The sequence below is a fragment of the Porites lutea genome, chromosome 12 (genome assembly GCF_958299795.1).
Source record: "Porites lutea chromosome 12, jaPorLute2.1, whole genome shotgun sequence".
Lineage (NCBI taxonomy): Eukaryota > Metazoa > Cnidaria > Anthozoa > Scleractinia > Poritidae > Porites > Porites lutea.
The window spans coordinates 22,141,088-22,163,136 of NC_133212.1; the positions used below are offsets into that span (position 1 = coordinate 22,141,088).

General features: G+C 39.1%; 1 protein-coding gene across 1 annotated transcript in view; it reads left to right on the top strand.

Moving 5' to 3' along the window:
- Positions 1-7,587, top strand: part of LOC140953886 (uncharacterized) — an 8,940-nt gene extending 1,353 nt beyond the window's left edge. Inside the window, exons 2-5 of the mRNA XM_073403264.1 lie at positions 3,694-3,848; positions 4,797-5,288; positions 5,891-6,921; positions 7,541-7,587. Of these exons, the coding sequence (XP_073259365.1) occupies positions 3,694-3,848; positions 4,797-5,288; positions 5,891-6,921; positions 7,541-7,587 (1,725 nt within the window). The remainder of the gene's footprint in view (positions 1-3,693; positions 3,849-4,796; positions 5,289-5,890; positions 6,922-7,540) is intronic.
- Positions 7,588-22,049: the final 14,462 nt, after the last annotated feature.

Sequence of the window (22,049 nt, forward strand, 5' to 3'; positions counted from 1 at the left end):
TTTCTCATCTTGCCACCCGAGTCGGCGGCGTCCGGAGAGGTTGAATCTAATGTGAAGCCCTTCGGCTACTCAGAGCAAATTCCTGTAAAGAAAATTTTCAGAAAAGACCGACTGGAAGAATTTCAAAAGCACCAAATTGTCCACAAAATTGTCCGCAAAATTTGATAAATCGATCTCCCTCTGTAATCCGCTTTGAAAACAGAAAAAGGCACTCACCGAAAAGCTTTCAAGAGCAAAAAACCTTTTGCCCTTTGTCACGCAATATCAACCATCAGTTCCTAACCTCAATGAGAGCATTCTTATAAAGAACCAATCGCTACTAAGATAGATCTACACAGAAACTGTAATTATTTCATACAAACGAGGACGGTCTTGAAAAGATAAACTCCTAAAACCTTTCCTACACGCATACAACTGCCATTAACGAGAATTGTCGAACGCTATTTCTCAAAATGAGAAGGTCAGTAGCTCTCCAGACAGTCTGTGATTGGAGAACGAAACAATAGATGATTTGACACAAACAATAACCCTAGCCCTGAAAACAAAAGAAGCTACTGCTTATTTAGGCCAATGAAAATAGAGGTCTGGCAGAGCTACTCAAAATACGAAAAAAACTGGTGTAAGAATTAGCAACAAAATATATCACGTGATTTCCTCGCCGCGTGTATTAATATCGGTGTAGAGTTTCAATCTTATGATTTCATCTTTTGGTAGAATAAACGTAGCCTGTTCCAGGCGTTTAGATAGTGGGGAGCGGTGCGAAGTAAAAAGGAGCGCGAAAGAACAGAAGCGAGGGAGGAGGAGTTTTCATCGCTTTCTTTACTTCGCACCGCTCTCCACTATCTGAACGCTTGGAACAGGCTAGAATAAACGTTGATCGATTGTAGTTGGTTTTGGTGTTCGATATGATTTATGAAAACTGGGAAACAAAAGCGCCACTATAACAACAAGACGCCTAAAGTCGTTTCCGTCGGATGCGTTGGTCTATGGAAGCATAATGGCGTTCTATCTAGGTTAATGGAACAAAACAAAACAAAACATCCGCTTGCTTTATCCAGGGTCGAACCCAGGGTTACAAAGTTCGACAAAGTTCCATTTTAATCCAAGATGAAAGTTTAATATTCCAAGATGCTTTTGATACGGTTAAAAATTAATTGCAATGTGTTTCCAAGGTCTCAAAGTTAACATAGTTCCAATGACTATCCCTGATTCCAAGGTATAATAAGTTTACTAAGGTCCTGATCCGTGTCCCATCCTGAAGTCCAATCCATGCCAAAAGCGAGTCGTCGATCGATGAGGACAATATTTTCGCGATTTCAACGCCAGTCGTCAAGGGTACGAGTTGAAATTTACGCGATTTAACCTCCCATGGTCAAGGTGTTTTCGATAAGAAAAGAAACAAACTAAACTCTAGTTGTGCTCGGCAAAAACTGGCGAACTCCGAATAGAAAAATCATGGCCCGCAACCAGACGCTACTAAAACCTTATGAAAAAGCTAGACCTAAACAAAAAAGAATCATGAAGAAAAGAAATAATTTGGCTTAGGTCGCCTTTCGTGACTTGCCAGGATCCCGAAGGTTTTCGCCGGTTAACAAGCCATCCCAAACCACGAGTGGGAAAACTCAAGCGCGACAAATTTGGCAAGGAACGTTCTCATTTCAACGTTCTTAAGAGGAAGCAAATCGATTAAAAATCGATACAGATTTTTTACAATCTGATTGGTCGGCTTCGAAAAGAGATAATCGATAAAGATTTTAGGTAATCCTATTGGCTGGCTTTGCAATTTTGGGTACAACCGAACCGGATTTTTACCGTGGGAGTGCCACAGGCATCCCACGGAATTATACGCATAGTTTGATATGCAAGGCGGAGAATACGAAAGTTCTTATGCAAATCACTGGCAAATCAGGACCGATTATTACAATGAAATCTTTATCCATAATTTTAACTTTGTGGCCTTCAAAAATAAATTCAAAAGCAGCTGAGATCCTGGAAATCGAAGGCTACAATTTCAGTTAATGTCGTCATGTGTAAGCTTATAGTTTTTCCAAACAATAATTCGTGCAGTAAAGAAAAGCCAGAAATGGACCTCATAAAGACTGTCTTATCAGAGGCACCCAACGAGAATATGGTTCAAAACCACTTATTATTCATTCAAAATATTTCCCCAATTCTGATTGGCGAAAAGCACACTCATAATTCACCATAACCAGTTACTGATGACCAAATTTAGAAGAATTTTGTGTTTAACGAGGAAATGATGTCAAAAATGCAGCCTTCTACAGGTTAAGGCACCGCTAACCGAGAAGAGCTGGGGACGAGATTGAGTTGTTTTTGTTGCAAAAACTAAAATGGCGGACACTTCACTCGTTTCAAGAGTAAGAACTACAGCTGGAACTAGGCGAAATAATGGCTAAAAACATAGCAAAAACAGCAAGAAGGCAACTCGGAGGGCGACATCTGCTATTTGGAGAATATTTTCGGAGCTGGACAAACCTAAACGTAAACTATCGAAGATAAACTTAACATCGATGCACGTAAGCTTGTTTTAGCTATGTTTTTAAACTAGGAATTATTTTGAATGTGTGATAAAACAATTATTGAATTCGGCTTTCGTATCATATGAAGAATTATGGAGATCTCGGAGGGGTGTTATCCGCCTCGTCCTCGATCTCCATAATTCTTTATAAGATATTCTGCAGCCTCATTCATTAATTTTTAATTAAACATAGCATTGTCAAACGTATTTTAGTATTTAAAAGGGAGATATAGGCATATTTTTATCCCCTAAAAAATTTTCATGGCTTCGGATTTCCTAGCTGAAATTCTAGTAATCCGAAAATTATAGGGATCAAAACTTACGTTTTCGAAAATTTCAGCCAGAAAAAAGGCTCCCGGAAATTCTAGGTGACCTTTTTAGGGTAAAAATCCGTTAAAAATTGGCAATTATATTGTTTAGATGTTCGAACATCCTAGAGAGGCAGGCAAGCAAGAACTTTTACAACAAATGTTCCGAAAATTCTAGATCTTAAATCGTCTTCCGAACAGATATTATCCGAAAATTGACGTTGGGTGCCCCTGTCTTATAACTATTTATAGGGTTTTTATTGGAACCGGTTTGTTCTCTTTGTGAGAAAAGATTATGGGAAATGACCTCAATAGGTTAAGTTTAAAATGTTCGTCAGAAAGGAACTGAAATTACAGACTTTAACGTAAGTAACTAAGCCAAACAGATGTCGGAAACAATCGTTCATGATATAAATAAAGAAACTTTGCAACTTTTGTCACAGGTAGGTAACCCAAGCTCAAAATATGAGTGTTGGCCCCCAACCTTCAAAATGTTGTATAGGGAAAAACGATTGTTTCTGTACTAGACTGTAGCCTACGAATGTGAAAGGATTGAAATAAAGTAGGACAACTTCACTTACGCTGTGTGTTTCTCCTTTCCTGTGAGGTCCCCTGCGAGCTGATATATAACTATTTTAGGGATTTTATTGGAACCTGTTTGTTCTCTATGTGAGAAGGGATTATGGGCCTGACCTCACCTTGTATCATAAACAAAGAGATTTTGAAATAGCATTTGTCATTTTGTTTGCCCGCCAATGCTGTTGCGGTTCAACAATGAAGTAATTGGTTTCTAAAATTTCAGTGCAGTTTGTTTATCTTCCAAATATACTGTTTTCAATCTTTTAGACATTGACTAAAAAGGAGGACGTCAACATTCTCATACTTGGAGAAACTGGAGTGGGCAAGTCAACCTGGATCAATGGGATCGCCAATTATGCAAAATACGACACCCTTAAAGATGCCATAGATGACCCTGAATTTACTGTTCTTATTCCGTCAAGGTAATTAGAGATGTTTTCGTTTAACATCCTCAGGTAATACGCAAGTTTATCGCTTGATCAACTTCTTGGAGAAAGTTACTACACTTTTGAAGTCAAGGCCTACGAACCCTTATTCTAAATTTAAAGTTCAATGGCTTATTTGACTCGCTCCATTGTGTGACGCGTTTCTCTAGAAAAGCAAGTTGAGCCATCTATAGTTAAGAGAAAAATAAAAGCAAAGTAAAGGGAAGGCAACAAATAAACCCTTTTATTTTCTGATAGTATAACCAGCGTGGCTGAAAAAGCAAACAAAACAAGTAAGCAAACAGACAGAACAGAAAACATTCCCAGGAATAATTGTTTCGATTTCTTCGGAAGCGATAGGCATATATTCATGGAACCACTTAATTTATCTTTATTATTATCTACCATGATTTCCGGAAGTATTTCAGAAAATTTGACTGGGTTTGTAGGCCATTTAGTAGGTTCATGAGTGACACGCACCCAACAGCAGGGTTTGCACGACAAGCGTTTTGGGTACGGCACCCCTAAAATGATTTTTAGCTCGCTTGCCCGACATTTTTGCCGTGACACCCCTTATTGTTACCGAGTAAATGCAATTGTGTTGGGCATGGGTGCCGATAAAATAGGTAGTTCTGCGCCCGTTTTTCGCGGTGCTGTGCCCAAATCTTCGCTACTCGCTAAAAATTGTGAATCAGAGATAATAATTTTCAACGACGCATCATGTTCATTTCTTACCGTAGTACGTGCCAATCAGTTAGTACCAAGGTGTATTGTCACATGCAGGATCTTCTCCTAGTTATTTTTGCCGATAACCCTCGCAGCCATGAGAACTCGACAACCAAACTCGACAATCAAAATTTAAGACGTCCATCCAAACGTGATCATTTTCAGAGTTACAATAATCGAATCGTCTGATTGAAATGTGTCATCGATTCAAAATTTCAGGTTTACTTTCACAAATGATGAGGGAGAAGAGATGGAAATCGCATTTGGCTCTGATTCAAATGAGGAGACCAAAGTCGGTCAATCCGCTACTCAGTTTCCTCGGGACTACACAATTGAGACAGAAACCACGAAGTATCACCTCATTGACACCCCGGGCATTGGGGATAACAGAGGCATTGAGCAAGACAAGGAGAATTTTGACAACATTTTGGCCTTTCTAACCAGCTATGACAAGATTAATGCCGTGGTTGTACTTCTCAAGCCAAACAGTGCGAGGTTGACAGTTGCCTTCAAGTTCTGTGTGTTAGAACTTTTGACCCACCTCCACAAGTCTCTGGTGACCAACATCATCTTTGCGTTCACCAACTCCAGGGGAACTTTCTACAGACCAGGAGACACCCTTCCGGTTCTTAAAAAGCTTCTAAAGGAAAAGGAGATCGACATCACCCTTTCCCCGAAAACCTATTTCTGCTTTGATAATGAGGCATTCAGGTACTACTTAATTTCAGTCTAATGGCTGTAATTTTGGGGGTTTAGCCTTTTCAAAAATCTAGGTAGATATACAATTATGTATGTTTACTGGCTGGTGAGAATTTAAAAATCATTATATTTTAACAATTTCAGTTTAGTTTCAGTTTATCTATTTGCCAGAAAAAAAAAAAAAAAAGTTTACATACAGACATTCAATATATTACAAAAATGTTAGTTAAAGATTAAAAAGACAATTAAATTGTAAGTAAATAAAGAATCAAAAGTATTTTACTGGCGAGAAGGCTCGAATTGAAACCTTGGTGCTTATTATATGAGCTCCCTCCCGAACCTAAGACTAAATATAAGCGGTGAAATCATTGTGAAATATAATTAGGATAAAAAGCAAGCAAAGCAAAACAGACAAATAGCAGCAAAAAACAGTTACAATACTGTGCAAAAGTATTAAAAGCGAAATTCGCCGAATTTCGTTCTTTGGGAGTTTTCATTTTTCTGTTCAAGTTTGTAATCTACGACCAAAAATCCTATCGAAAAACCTTGTTTATCGCGGATCTATTGCGTGACTGAGGATCTTGTAATAAAATTGAGTTTTCTTTTCTTGAAAGGTTTCTAGCCTGCCAAAAGAAAGGAGTTGAATTCGAAGAGGAAGAAATTGACCTCTTCTCAAAGAGCTGGGAAAAGTCACGCGACACAACAGCCAGACTTTTTAGTTTCGTGAATAGTATGGTACCCCACGAGACTAACCAAACCCTGAGTCTGAACAAGGCAAGGTACTTCATTATCGCCATGAGCAAACCAATGGGTGAAGCTGTTCAAGTTATCCAATTGAACTTAAAGAAGATCGAAACGACCAAAAAGCTGATCGAGGAGGATGACGATGAGATCGAAAAGTTCCAGGAGAGGCTCCATTTCACAGGCTATGAAAGGGATATCATCAATTTGCCGTATCCCAGAACTGTTTGCACTCACAAGGACTGCACGGATTACGAACATATTGGACAGTCGATGGAGGTGCAAACCCTGTATAAAACGGAGTGCCATCCTCACTGCTACCTTAAAGGAGTTCCGACTGAAACCATTAACAACGAACAACTTTATCGATGTGCAGCCATGTATAACGGGATCTGCCAGAATTGTGATCACAGCTACAAACTTCACATGCACATGACCTACACCACTAACCTTAGAGAAACAACATTCTTGTCACCTAAAATACAGGCAGAGATCAAACAAAAGACTAGCGTGAAGGAACAAAAGGAAGCATTTATCCGTGAGCTGCAGAAGCGTGTAAAAGAGAATACAGAAGAGCGGGAGTTCATCTATCAGTGTGCCAGCCACTTTGGTGCATTTCTCAAGCAGAATGCCATGATTCCCTACAACGATTCCTTCAGCGATTACCTTGACATGCTGATCAAGGAAGAAGAGGCCAAGGAAAAGGTGATAAGAGACGACCAAAGGATTGAACAACTGAAGGAAGACAAGGTTGCATACGAGGAGCAGAAGAAAGCTATCATCAAGCAAACATCGAGTTCCACCGAAGGCGAAGGAAATGTCATTCAAATAAAAAAGATCTATGAAATGAAAGAAAAGCTCTGCTCTCTGAAACACAATGGGAAGACTCTCAAAACAGCCCTAGGTACTGTAAAATTTCAGTAAATCGCTATATCTTGGTTATGTTATAATGTAAGTTTTAGTTGTCAGGGGCACCTAACGAGGATATAGTTCAAAACCACTTAACATAGCATTGTCGAACGTATTTTAGTATTCAAACGGTAGATATAGCCATATTTTTATCCCCTAAAAACTTTTCATCTGTTCGGATTTCCTAGCTGAAAATCTAGTGATCCGAAAATTATAGGGATAAAAACTTACCTTCTCGAAAATTTTAGCCAGGAAAAGGCTGCCGAAAATTCTAGGTGGCCTTTTTTAGGGTCAAAATCCGTTAAAGATGAGTAATTATACCATTTTGTAGATGTTCGAAAATCCTAGGAGAGGCAGGCAAGCAAGAAATTTTACAACAAATGCTCCGAAAATTCTAGATCTCAAATCGTCTTCCGAACAGATATTTTCCCGAAAATTGCCGTTGGGTGCCCCTGAGTTGTTTCACGGTTCTGATCTCGGCTTTGTTACATAAATTTCCATTTTTCGAAGAATAAGACCTTCAAATAGTCCGGAGGGTAAATCTTCGTAAACCCACTGAACTGCGCAACACCGCTGAGTATACACGGCTAATACAGAGCACCTTTTCTTTGTAGATGGCAGTCAATCTACTAGAATAAAATCAATCAAGAGGGAAAGGTAAGGTTTGTCATTAGCATGTCCACTCGGAAGTTCAGCAGCAGAAATTTTGTATCCCCTGTAGGCATAGGAAAAAAGGCTAGGAAAATGACGGCTCCAGTAAGGAACAAAAAATTGATTTATTTTTTGTTCTTAAGCTCTGATTCTAGAAATTTATGAGAAGGAGTTTAAAAACCGTGGGCATTAGTGCGACAGTCAGTCAGCTCCGTTTAGCACGAGAGGGATATGACATTAAAAAACATAAAGAAAGACAAAAGTAAGTTGGCCACCATTAGTATGGCCGAGTTGTTACATTCAGACCGGGCTTTTTTTGCTTCCGGTGACAGGGGGAGCTTTGGAGGTCCCGCTCTATAACTTCAAAACCGCGCGTAATACGGCCACTATTATCAAGGTATCACTTTATTGACACAATGACGTTAAATGTATTGGCAGAATCCAAATTCCATTTCAATTTTTTCCCTCACAGCAAAAAAATTAAATAGTAAGGTGTACATGTCTGACAAATTAAGTTAAGAAGTTGGCATAAACATAATTATTATTGTTCATTCAAAATATTTCCCCGATTCTGATTGGCTAAAAGCACACGTTTAATTCACCATAACCAGTTACTGATGACCAAATTTGGAAGAAATTTGACTTTAACGAGGAAATGACATAAAAAATGCAGCGTTTTCGCAGGTTAAGGCACCGTTAACCGAGAAGACCTAGGGACGAGGTTGAGTTGTTTTGGTTGTGAGCTTGAAAAAATGGCGGACATTTCACTAGTTTCAAGAGTAAGAACTAGGCGAAAAAATAGCTAAAAACATGGCAGGAACAGCAAGAAGACAACTCGAAGGGCGATATCTGCTATTTGGAGAATATTTGCGGAGCTGGACAAACCTAAACGTACACTATCGAAGATGAACTGAACATCGATGGATCGATGGAGGTATAGGTAAGCATGTTTTAGCTATGTTTTTAAACTAGGAATTATTTTGAATGAAAAATAAAACAGTTATTGAATTCGGCTTTCGTATCATATGAAGAATTATGAAGATCTCGTAGGGTGTTATCCGCCTCGGCCTACGACCTCGACAGATAACACCCTCCTCGATCTCCATAATTCTTCATAAGATATTCAGCCTCATTCATTAACTGTTAAATAATCTTTAACAATAGCAGTGATGTCATGATGACGTCATTTGTTATTTAAGAAGGACCAGGGGTCTGTTTCCGACCGGCCGGTAACTTTTTGGGCCCGAAGGCTATAAATCGAGATAATCGTGATGAAAAATTTTACTGTGTGTAAGGATGCTAAGGATCTGAGCAAAAAATCTGTAAGCTGTGAAATACCGAAAGAAATTAACACTGTTAAAGATTCAACCCAGTATCTGACATTTGGTCATTTATGGTCACTGTAAAGCCTGGATGACAGTTTTTAATAAATTTAATGAAATATTGCTAAATTAAGTGTAATGCTATAATAGGCCATTTGCACTAAGAGGTCATGTGACATCTTTTTGTGAAAATGAAAGTTACATGATTTTTTCTTCAAAAAACGATTAGTGGGTCCTATTTTTAGCAAAATAATAGTGATTTGGTTTTTCAAACCTGTACCATTTTCTTCAAATGAGTGAGTACGTAGCTGGTCACGTGACCAAACTGTGATTTTTAAAATTATGAATTACCTCTTTCTGAACGCAAATTTTGCGCTTAAACTTCAAGGAAAGTGTTGAAAAGTTGATGTAAGAATGTTTACAGCACATCTGAGCGTAACTATCAAACGTTAACAAGATCTAAGCAAAAAGTAGTTTTAGCCGCCATGTTGGAGGGCAAGAATATGCCCTCCAACATGGCGGCCAATACAAATGATACTACTTTGTTGAAAAATCAAAGTGCCATAAAATATCTCCTTTAAATGCGTTTCCTCTCAAATTTCGGGTGTAAGATAATTTTTATGTGCTCTGTCAATTTTTGGCATCAACAAGATTCCAACTCATTGTTTAAAGGAAGCATTGGTCACGTGACCTCTTAATGCAAGTGGCCTATTACGTGATAAGAGCAAGTAGAAATACATCGAACCTCTCCACAGCGGCCACCTTGGGACAGAAGAAAGTGGCCGTTGTGGAGAGGTGGCTGTCACGTGGAGGTAGGGGCCGGGTGTACGGTAATATGACCAATTTTGTTTAAGGAGTACAACAACAACAACAATTTATTAAGGTGTTCCCATTTACGTACATGGCATTAACTATTCTCTAAAAAGTAAAAAAAAAAATTAATTAATTGGTTAAGTCACTTTTGAAATTACATGATAGTGTCTTCAATTCATAATCTCAAAAATAAAAGCAGCAACTGATTTACAGATCATTAAAACAATAATGATAATAATAATATCCCATAATGGTAATGATAATATAATATCCCATAATGGTAGTCCAATCATATATAATGTATAGAGATAAAATAAAAATTGAATAACGTTTTGAACCAAGATGTTAACGTGACCAAACAAGCAAGGTTCGCAACATTCGCCATGAGTATCGTCAGATAATTTATGCTTAGTGCAGCAGTATGAATGGAACACAATCAAAATACGATTGCCACGATTTATCATCAACGCGCCATACGGATAAAATTTCTCGATGATTCTTTACTTTTCTTTTTCATTAGTCAGCTGAAAAAACTGGCCGTTATCGAGACGTTATTTTGGCAGTTAGGGACACGCTTTAGTGGCCGTTGTCGTTGGAGAGACATACAGTCGACTCCCGATAACTCGAACCTTCAAGGGAAATCGAAAATAGTTCGAGTTATCGGGAGCTCGAAGAAAATAGCCGGGAGTAAGGAAAAAACAGTTTTTACTGCACAGTGAACATTTTAATCACACTTAATTGTAAAAATGTTAAGTGAAAATTGAAAGATACTTCTAGATTGAAAATCAGAATGTAACGCAGTTACAAAATGTTGCCTAAAACTAAAGCTGTTTCACGTAGATTTTTGACAAACAACATCAGCCTCCACTAGTAAACTACACGCCTACAACACGTCAATGGGAAATTCAAAATTCAATGTTTCGAACACCAGTACACTGTATTAAGGGCTGAAAACATGGTTTGAGTTATCGAGGGTAAAATTATTTAGAAATGATCTGTCAAATTTTGGTTACCATGGTAACGTCTATGTTGACCTACACGTTACGACGACTTTCAAAATGTTCTCAAATAAAGTTTGGTGATCATAGCTTGAACGGTTTTGACGGGGGACTTCAATTTAATCCTCCCCCGGTCCGAATAGGGAGGGTGAAGGTTTGATGTTGTTTATACACAGGTTTTCGGAGATCATATCAATATTCTTAAATCGCCTTGAGAGTGATTTCATCTTAGTCTGATCACCGTAAAATTAAGTAAAATCGATATTACAATGATACGATATAAACAAAAAACTTTGAAATCAGTTCAATTTGGACCTGCCATTGAATAATAAAAGCGTGAAAAAATTTTCATTCAAATAAAACTTAGATAGATATCAAACCTTATATCTTCAATAGTCATTATTTGGGATAATGAACGAACCAGCAAATTCTTAATAGACGTGAATTATTCTCAAGACAGCATCACAATGCTGCTTAAGTCCATATTTCTATGCTAGGAAATTCGAGCGTATTTTTTTTTATTTTTTTTATTTTTTACGATCTTGGAAACTACCTTTTTTCTGAAACACCATTTCAAGAGCATAACTTAATGAAAAACATGAATTTTAATTCTTATCCATATATCTCAGGAACGGCTCGATAGAATTCTTTAAAAAAGTCATCGCGCCAAATGATTGGTGTACGTGTTGTTTTGCGCCTACCTCAGACAACTTAAAAAGTTTTCAGTGGACACGAAATTCGGGGATTTTATAGTACATTGATCAATTGCAGCACTAAGTTTTTGAAAGAAAATGTATCGACGGATTAGGTTTTATCGCTGTTTTCGTGAAAGTAGCCTTAGAAATGACAAAAAGAACTCAGCATTGCGTTTTACTGATTCACATGTTTTCATGTTTTTTCGAAATCGCGTAAGTCTACTTTCGTTTAGCCGGTTGTAGAGTGTATTAAGGTCATTTGCAAAACGGATGAGTGGTGAAAACTTTTCTAACGCATCTAAAAAGTAGCAAATTTGTCTGCATTAACTCCAGCCTTCAGATCATGCATAATTTATACCTTTTTTCTAGAAACTCAAAGATATCTCGAAATTCCTCTCATAGATTTTTGTGAAACTTCGCAGAAAAGAAAACAAGCGCCCAAAGTATACGTAGCGTAAAGGATTTCAAAAGAAAATGCCGATAAGGGCCGAAATTTCATTTAGAGATAAACCATTGTGACGTCATTGTCATGTGATAAATAATATCATTATAAAGTTTAGTATGTGTAATACATGTGTTATAATTATTTTTACAATAAAGATCAATTTGTTTAAGTATAAGAGATTCAAAGATGGAGGGTGTACCAAAAAAAAAATACCGGATAGAGCCACCTTAAACCTAACAAACCATATTATAATTTCAGTAAGACGGTTCGCGTGGAAGTCAAAAGCACATCCTTTATGGGGAGACTGTACGATGGCGCGAAAAGCGCGACAAGCTGGGTATATCAAAAGATTACTCATTCCAAGAAGACACTTCCAGCATCAACACCAACTGCTCAACGACCAAAGGCCAAATAAATCTTCTCAGTTCTGCCTGGACAGCTCAGCTATCCGGCCGGTTAGTTTGTGTGTATACGTACGTAGTTAATTTTTCCTTTATATCGACCAGTTTTCTTTAGTTTGGATGTGGAAGTTGAATTATGATATGTAGTTAATTCCCGTCTTCTTGTGGATACCCTCGGGATCGCGGGCTGGTAGCGAGAGTCCGTAATAGCGGAACGCGAGGAGAAATAGAGGTGGATTTATAGCGTCGAGGTATATATCTAGCCATAGTTAGTAGAGGAGACTGGTTAGGGAAACCCGGCAAACATCAAAGTTGAAAACAATGGTGCTGTAGTTTATGTTGGAAGCTCCCTGACCGAGCACAATCCTTTGTTTTTTGTTCACAAATTGTGACAGATAAATTAATGCAATGTACGTTTCTATTGGTCAGTGAGTTCAAAATGATAGGAATGCTATTGAACGTTGTGCACGGTCAGGTCCAAAAAAACTAACAAAAACATATTAGGTTTCATATCCGGTCCATTCCACTTTAATAACTATGATCTAGTGCTACGCACCAACCCTGAGGGTATTTTAGTATTTGCCAAATCAGTTGGATAAAAGCCAAAAAGTAATTATTTGTAAATGAAAATAGTCTCTTATTAAGAGCTTCGTTTGCGTTTTGATTGACAGTGTTTACCGGCAAGCATTTCCGGGATTTTGTTAAGTGCGTTTCTATGATTTTGTTGCATTTTCAGTTAGAAAAAAATTTTGCTCCTACCAGCATGCAAAATTTGTTCATTTGCTTCAATTCATGATCGCTAAAATGTCGTCTTTCAAAACTGTCGAGAGCTGGTGAATAGCTAAGGAGGCGAGTTACGAGAGCCAATCAAAAACTCACGAAAATTGCTATCCACTGATTTTGTAAATTCTAACAGCTTTATTCATTTTAGTAGAGGAGACTGGTTATGAAAGCTAGTCTCCCTCGCAGCCGTTTTAGTATAATCACGCAATCCTCCGTTGCGTGACAATACTGAAAACGGCTGCGAGGGAGACTATATCTGAAGCCGGCAAACATCAAAGTTGAAAACAACGGTGCTGTAGTTTATGTTGGAAGCTTCCTGACCGTACACAATCCTTTGTTTTTTGTTCACAAATTGTAACTGAATAAATTAATGCAATGTTTCTGTTGGTCAGTGAGTTCAAAATGATAGGAATGCTATTGAACGTTGTGCACGGTCAGGTCCAGAAAAGCTAACAAAAACATATAACAATGGAGTCTAACGGATTTCATAACCATTCCACTTTAATAACTATGTTTTTACCTCTCCCAAGGAATTTTTGTGTCAAAATGGCTTATTGTTTGAGTTAGTTTACCTTTTGCATTTTCAAATCTTGGAGTGAGTATTTTGAGTGTTAAATGACAGAATCCGACATCTGTTTTCTGCTTGACTACAGCGGATCCCCGTTATAACTTGAAGAACCCAACGATGTCCTCAGCATAAAAGTTACTAACGATATTCTTCGCCCCAGTAATAGAAGTGAAGTATATTAAAAAGAACCGCAATATAACAAAGCCTCGTTATAGCGAACATATCAGTATGTGGCCAGTCACTTGGCCTCTCGCTTTTTTCGCTCCAGGCCTTCTTCTATAGTGTTCTCCCCCGATGTTTAGTCAAGCAGTGATGACTCACAGGTTCTGCCATTTGGGCGCTAGAGAAGAACAACTTAGCTGGTTTTTGCCTTAGAAGTAGTTCTTAGTTTCGACAGTTGTTCCCCCTCGCTGTTAATTTTTAATGGGATAGCTCGAAGTATTATTATAACCGTGTGATATACTTATAGTTTCATGGAGGTGGGCGACCCCAGGTAGGTGAGGTAACCCGCTTTGGTGGGGTAGCCCGCCTGTCCTTATAATCTCTCGTTTTAATTTGATCACGTTTACGTGATAGGTGGGGTGACCACATGAGAGATTATATGGACAGGCGGGTTACCTCACCTAAGCAGGTTACCTCACCTACCTGGGGTCCCCCACCTCCATATATACAGGCCCTAAAGCCCTAGGGCGAGATTGAGTTTTCAGAAAACTTATTTATGCATGTTTTGAAGTTCCATTCCTTGGCAAAGCGTAGCAAAAACGTTCCAAACAATCCCTCTTTCTTCCGAAACTAGCAAAGCATTAGAGAGATCTAGAGTAACTGTTATGGAAAACGGCAGAGTTAAGTTGAGAATTTTTTCAAACTTGGAAATATGCTGATAAGAAGAGTCCAAAACAATTCTTATGGATGAAAATAATGAGAAACTAATAATTTTTTCGCAGGAGTAAAGAGCAGCGGTACAAATTCACGTTTGCCGTTTACCGTCTGAAACGTGATGCTAAATCTCTCTATTGTCTTGAAATGCGGGACATATGCTAGGATACACATACATTTATACACGCTTTATTGAGTTTTATCTACTCGCCAAGGAAAATAGAGTGCCAAATTGAAGTGTGATAATATTTTTTTTTTCAAAATTAGGTCTTAAAATGTTGTTTTCGGAGTTTGTCAGTGGTTCGAGGGCTGAAAACATGTTGTTTACAAATTGAGGTGTTTGAGCTATTATTCTTTGAGACGGTGTCTCAGGAGAGAGATGTCTGTGGTTTTTGTCAGTTTTGATAATTCGCCTGGTCAGTTAGTTCCATTTGTAGCTGAAAGTCGGCCAGGAAGCTAACGCAAAAGAAAACTGACAGTTAGCCTGAAAAATAATGGTAGACAAGTCTATCTTCGCAAATGTTTCTCTCGGCTCTTTCGTTCTTACGTTTTGAAAGTTCTGGCGTGTCCAATTAATGAGGCCGAGGATTATAATTTTACTTAAAATGAGTTTCACTTTACACTAAGGGACCGGTCATTATTTATCGCCGGGGGGGAGGGGTCGGAGGATTTTAGGGGGCATTACTTGATTTTTAGGAGAGCAAAAGGTGGGATCATAACTGAGTCATAACTGAGAACCCAAAAAGGGGGATCGCTGAAAACTTTGGAAGGATTCAGAGGGGGGACCAGTCAAATTTGCTTGGAAAAAAAAGACATGTGGGGGGGGGGGGGGGGGGGATCGCGAAAGTCATCAAAAGTTATTAGGTGGATCACTTCAGTGAAGTAACGTTCAAATGGGGGGATCGGCTAAATTTCATCTTGTTTAGCCCAAAATAATCCCCCCACCCCACCTCCCGGCGATAAATAGTGACCGGTCCCTAAATCAGTTCAATACTCTTTTCAACTTACCAATAGGCCCAGATAATCCATCTTATTAGAGTATAGGACGAGTTCTTTTACGCCGCCATTCAATTTTATTGCTAGAAACCAAGAAACCAATTTGAAACTACATGTAATTCATTTGATCACCTGACTTTTACTACCTTCGCGTTTTGAAATCTTGTGTGATTTTTCCGCTTATTACACACTCAAGGCTTGGCCAAAAAGTAAACCAGTGGCAACCGTTTTAACTCAGTGTACTCCAATACCTGATATAGTCTCGGAGTTACGTTAAGCTTTCTACAGTGCCCATAATCGGAGAACCTGGGACAGCTGGTTGGGACGAAAACAGTCGGGAGAAATCATTTGATGGCAAAGTTTACACTAGAGAAGAAAGAATCCAAGGGAACTTGTGTTTTACTGAAAGTTGTGGGGGCATATAATTTCCTCTGTTTGCGACTAGTTCAGTGAAACTAAGTACATGTAAATACCCCTGACTCTCTGACTAGTTCTACTAGAAAACTTTGCTCCAAATTCGGTTAAATATTCGGGTCTCCAAGGATGTTTAGGGCCGAAGCGCGGCCTTTGACTGATGTCGCTTTCGGTTACGGACGGACCTAGTCACAGTGTGTTTCAAGGATAAGTGTGTGCTTATTACTATAATTAAATTTACAACTTACTTTGTTCCGTAATGTCAAAAAACCAGGCCGAAAAAAGGTTAAGGAATAAAGACAAGTTGTGCTGATTTTACTTGAGTTGTGATTACACATAAAAACAAATTTGCAACTGCCTCGCCGCAGTACTAACGCCTCGCGCATCAGTGCTCCTACAGTTATTTGCGATTTGCGTCACCCAAATGTTACCATGGCTTCTTAAATGATGCCAAGAATGGATCATGACAAATACCAGGCCCTTTATGGACCATCGGAATTGCCCTGTACCCAGCCAGGTCACATGGGAAAATAATCAAAGTCCCCTTAATGAGATGCATATTCACCAATAGAACCATTGGAATAGGGTGCTTTTCCATTGGTACCAATCGTACCATTGGTACCAATGGACCATCGGAATTACCCTGTACCCAGCCAGGTCACATGGGAAAATAATCAAAGTCCCCTTAATGAGATGCATATTCACCGACAGAACCATTGGAATGACATCCTTTTCTATTGGTACCAAGCCTACCATTGGTACCAATGGACCATCAGTTTGACGAATCGTATCTGTTTGTGTATATTGGACATGTGTGGTTACCTCTTATCCAGTGGATAGCGCTAACACCTTTTGAACAACCAGGGCCAGGAGCAAGAAGTGGAAATTGTTATCGGCGCAGGGGTTTAAGGCCAACTTATCCGCAAGATTTTTTTTTTCAATAGGAGGACAATGCAGTTGTTTTTACAAGAGTTTTTCATGCGATGGGGGGGGGGGGGAGGGGGGGCCAGTAAGGGTGGAAGGGGGGCTGTCACTCTTCACCTGTTGTTTCCTGAATGGTCCTAAAAAATGGTCCTAAAGTGCTCTTCCTAAAGAACACGGCTAATTCAGTATTGGGTCAAAAATCTTGGCGTAGCAGCTATGTGGATCGACGACTCGCCAACCTGACTGGTTTGGCACTGAATGAAAGAACTTTTGCATCACAGTCCGAAGTCAACTTTTATATATAGTTATTTAACGGTTACTCTCAGGAAACAGGACGAATGATGCAAGCACGATCCATGTTTCACAGCCCACGGTTCACTGAGCCCCTTTTTGCAAGCAGGAAGTTCAACTCTGAACACGCTGATTGGAAAAATGGCCAAACATTTGCTTAACTGAAGACCGCTTTGGTCGTTTTCGTTCCATGTGGAACGATCCATTTTTTCCTTTATAGATCCCTTTAGTTTTCAGTTTAAGCCACTGAGTTGGTAAGCAGTAACGTCGGCAAAAATAGATCTTTCTACACCCATACCTCGTTTTACAAATTCCGATTAATCCTCGACAGTTACACACAAAAATTCAAGTAACACTTTGGGGAAAAATCCACTGTCAATTTCGCCATTTACCTACTACTCTTTGCAGATTAAATTTGTGCCTTTCCAGTTAGCTAACCACAATTTCACGACACACAAATGTTCAGTGACTTTTTTTTAGACCTTTTTTTTTGTACCATCCTTTTCAATCAGGTTATCTAGCACCTCGATGTTACAAACATGATAAACTTTCTAAATTAGTACTACTAGAACTTTGTTGTTGAAGCCCGCCTAAACATTTTTAAACATGCGCTCGCAGTTTGGTACTACATGCAAGGATTTATGGGAGTGACGTGTATTATGTCTTGGCGGGAAAGCAAAATTACAATAACCTATAAAATGTTCTTACCTGGTTTTCCTCGGCCTCTACCTTTACTATCCTTCTAAATTTTAATTTTTCCTTAAAATGGGGAAAATAAAAACGGCATTCTTTGGTGGTCGTCCTCATACACTGTAACCATATCATGATCATCTCCACGATGGGCTCCTGTCTCCGTCTAGAAGATCCCCTATATTAAATATAATGAATGGACAGATTCAGAGCAATCATCTTCAGTCCAATATGCGCCATTTTAGAAATCGTTGGGACTCAAGACGACTTACCTGAGGGCTCTTTCTACCGTTGCTTTTGTAAACTTGTTTGCCGCTAGCCATGTCTTAACTTGCTCTTTCGAACTACAAACCCTTTATTAAATCAAATCAAATCACTGGTTTATTGTCCCTTTTGCAGTCGGAAGACTGAATTGTAGGATACCTTACAAGCTGTGATATATATACTAATACGCTACATTTATTGACAAGATTGATATTTAACACTAACAAAATTTGAGAAACGTTCAGTCCTTGTGGCCATGGGCCTGCTAGAACTCCCTGATCTTAGACACACACTGGTAGTTATAGGTACCACTCTGTTGTATATTAGTGGGTATAACGGGTTACCTGGCCGAACCTTACCTATAAATTTAATATTATACACGAGACTGCCCGACGGTCAGGAAGAGTGGATAATGCAGCTTTATCAAGTGCTGTTTCATACGAAATATCAGGCCAAATGATGGAAAGGGCCCTTTTTTGCACGTTCTTCTTCACAATGTAGTCGCAGTGCACTGCCCAAGTGAGGTCCTCAGAAAGATGGACACCGAGGAGCTTAAATGTAGAGATCTGTTCAATATCGGACCCAACAACCGCTATTGGGTGCGGAACTCAACCATTGTAGTGAAGAAGGTCAACAGTCACGGACTTGCATTTACGGGGGTTTAAGCGCATATTGTTGTTAACAGCGAAAGCGTGGATATCATCAACTACTACATTCAATAAGGATGGCGAATTGCGAGGTACAACCTTCAAAGCCGTCAGATCATCGACGAATTTAATGCGGGCGCCCCAACTTTGAACAAGGTCGTTGACCATAACAGCAAACAACACAGGACCCAATTTTGTACCCTGAGGAATTCCTCCATTTAGCTATAAAGGAGCAGAAACCGAGGCGCTAACGCGTGTAACCTGAGCTCTTCCTTGCAAAAAGGATGCTACCCACCTAACCAAGTTCCAGCGAAGATTAAGCTTCTCCATTAGTATAAGGTGATCAATAAGGTCAGAACCTTTTTTAAAATCAGCAACAAATAACCTTAGATAGCAACCACCCCTGTCCAGGGCTTCTAAAGCCAGGTGTAAAAGATAGACAAGGGCCTGCTCGGTCGATTTACCAGCTACCGCGAATTGGTTTCTATCGAAGTTGCCTACAATAGATGGACTGATATACTCTAGCTAATGTGAAGCCCTCCAGCACTTTAACGAGCTGGCATGTGAGAGAGATAGGCCTCACGTCGTCCTCGATGCACTTGGGAGGGGTCACCTTAGGGAGGGGGTGGACAATCGCGCTCTTGAGGAGAGGTGGAATGAAGCCCTCACGAAGCGTTGAGTTGTAAAGATCGGCAATAACTGGAGCAAGTTCAAGGCAAAAAGCTTGAGGACGACACTAGTAATCCCGTCGGGTCCAGTCGCCTTCTTGGTTTTAACGTCACGAAGAGCCTTATACGCCTCCTAATTAGTGACGAATAACTCTTGAGGGATACAAGCACCGTGAAATCTGGTATCGAAGCTCTCCATGATAAATAGAATAAAATGCTTCCGATTAGACGTTGTTTAGATTAACATATATTCTTCAAATCGGTGTTGGTTCTAGTGGTCGGGCCATTTTGCGTTGTCATGGGGTCTAAACAGCTCTGAGTATAAGCCAAGCCAGCCCTAAATCAGGGCCAACTAGACTAAAACCCGAAAAATTAATGTCTCTATTTTTTGAGTAGAAATGGCTGTAGTGAAAAGGGCCGAAACGCATCACATGGTTGAAACAATTTCTCCTTTGGGCCAAAACGGTTTTCGATGGGGCTGCAATGGTCTTTATTGGGGTCGAGTTAGACCAAATTAACAAAATGGCGCCACGAAGGGTCAAATCAGCTCCAGGGGCCATAGAGCTGAATCAGCACGTTGGGCCTGAAACAGATCTTTTGGATTTAGAGTGTGGGCTTTCACAAAGGCACTAGCGACCACTAGCATTTTTTCTTTCAAAATCATATGCAAGACTACGTGAGAAACATAGAAACACTAACAAAAGTGCGGCATAATTAGGAGATTAATAACTCTAAATACTTGTGAAATAATTATTAAATTTTCGCTGCACGGCGTAGCTATTTAATGTTAAATTGAAAACTGTAAAATGGACCCTGTTCAAAAGAGTCTTAACCGACGTTTCGGCAATGCTGCCTTCTTCAGGGTACAAGACTAAATCAAGTCTACGTCTGCAAACCAAGAATTGATTTTTCTGTAGTACACCTTCTTAATAATTTTAAAGTTTTCATGTCCTCTGTTTACTTCAGTAGAGGGTCATCTTTTTAACTTTCAGGTGCCACCTTCTTAGATTAACGTCTATTGTAACTATGTACTCATTTGAAAACTCAAATCTTGCATGCTTGGCCGGAAATAAAATCATGAGAGCCGATATTCCTGAAATTTTCCTGTTAAAAGAGTACCACAAGTATATACTTATTAAACGAAGAGGTGTTTTCTCCCAGTTGAAAAAAACATGGAAGACCAAACTGTGTTTTCCTAGATTTAGAAACGATGCTTGTAATCGGCTAATGGTTCATTTATTTACAAACCGATTTTGTGCCCACTCATCCAAAATGCCACTCACCACGCGCGGTTGTTCATAATCCACAAATTCAGCGAAACAAGTGGGGAATATCAATATTTTGGGGATATTTGTCATCTTGAAGTGTTGCAGAATTGAAGACGGAAAGGAGAAGTTTTAAGTTGTTGCTTTTTTGGAATAGTGCAGAAGTTTTCAGAGAACATTTACTTGATTTTAATGGACAGCGTTCAAGCCATGGTATGCTTGCATGGCTGATCATCGCTTTTGTTACTGTGGCTGGCACTGGAACGGTAGCTTACTTTTACTTCAAATTGCTTAATTATTTCATCAAAATGAAGATTGAAGCCGAACCTGATCCTAAGCAACAGGAGAGAGAAACAAAGTTAAAAAAAAACGTTTCGAGACCAAGCCAGGACAAGATTCTGACGAAGAAAGAATTAACATATTCAGAGAAATTAATAACAGTGACATGACAATCGAACGTACTTGAAAAAATCGTCAGTTACTTCTTAGTTGGTTAGTTAGTTAGATTGGTTAGTTAGGGTATCAAAAACGTATACATTTTTTCTTGTCGTAGTCCGACGCCATCGGGCTAATGTAAGTAAAATGCAATTAAAAGGAACAGGAATTGTTTTGCCCATATAAGCTCCTTTTCTTTGGTAATGAATGAATTTGACGGAACTAACTAATTTGCTTTAATAATTCAGCAGATAATCGCTACAAAGTAAAATTAAATTTTGCTATGTGTTTATTCTTAAAGTTATAGACACTGAGTAAATTTACAAGTTTCTTCAGAAAAATGGCCATCTTGCTTAGATCTCACTACATAGATACTGGTCATCGCACAAATGCTAACAACACTCCTTAACGCTTGTATGCCTTGGAAGTCCGTCAAAACAAAGTATCAGTTTGTTCTATTTCGTTCCATATGTATTACTAACAGTTTCCGCTCAAACTATCCTCGTTGTCCCTTGTTATATTCTCCAATCACAGTAAGCTTTGTATATAGGGTGACTACTTCTAAGTATATATGCCAGGGGAAAATCCGTGTGAAGAAACTGGGTACAGGTGTACGTATTTCGAATCCTTGTCCTTTGCCTTGCTTGACGCTACCGCATACGCTATGGCACCAAACACACACACAGAAAGAACAGAAACTCCGACAGGCACTCCGATCGCAATAGCAGAGTCCACTAAAATTGATAACATTTCAGCGATGACCACAGTCTTGAATGATATGGGTCTGTCATGAGCAGAATAGATAAGAGATTGTAGCTTCACGCGAGTGAATGCAAAATTATGGGGCATGGAGAGAGATATCAGGGGTTTTCGAGGAATGTGTTGCAGTTCATTATGCCAAAAACATCGACACTGGCAGCCCACTTTTGGAAATTTTACTGTTAAGGGGAAAACCTTTGGAAATTCAGTTTTTATTT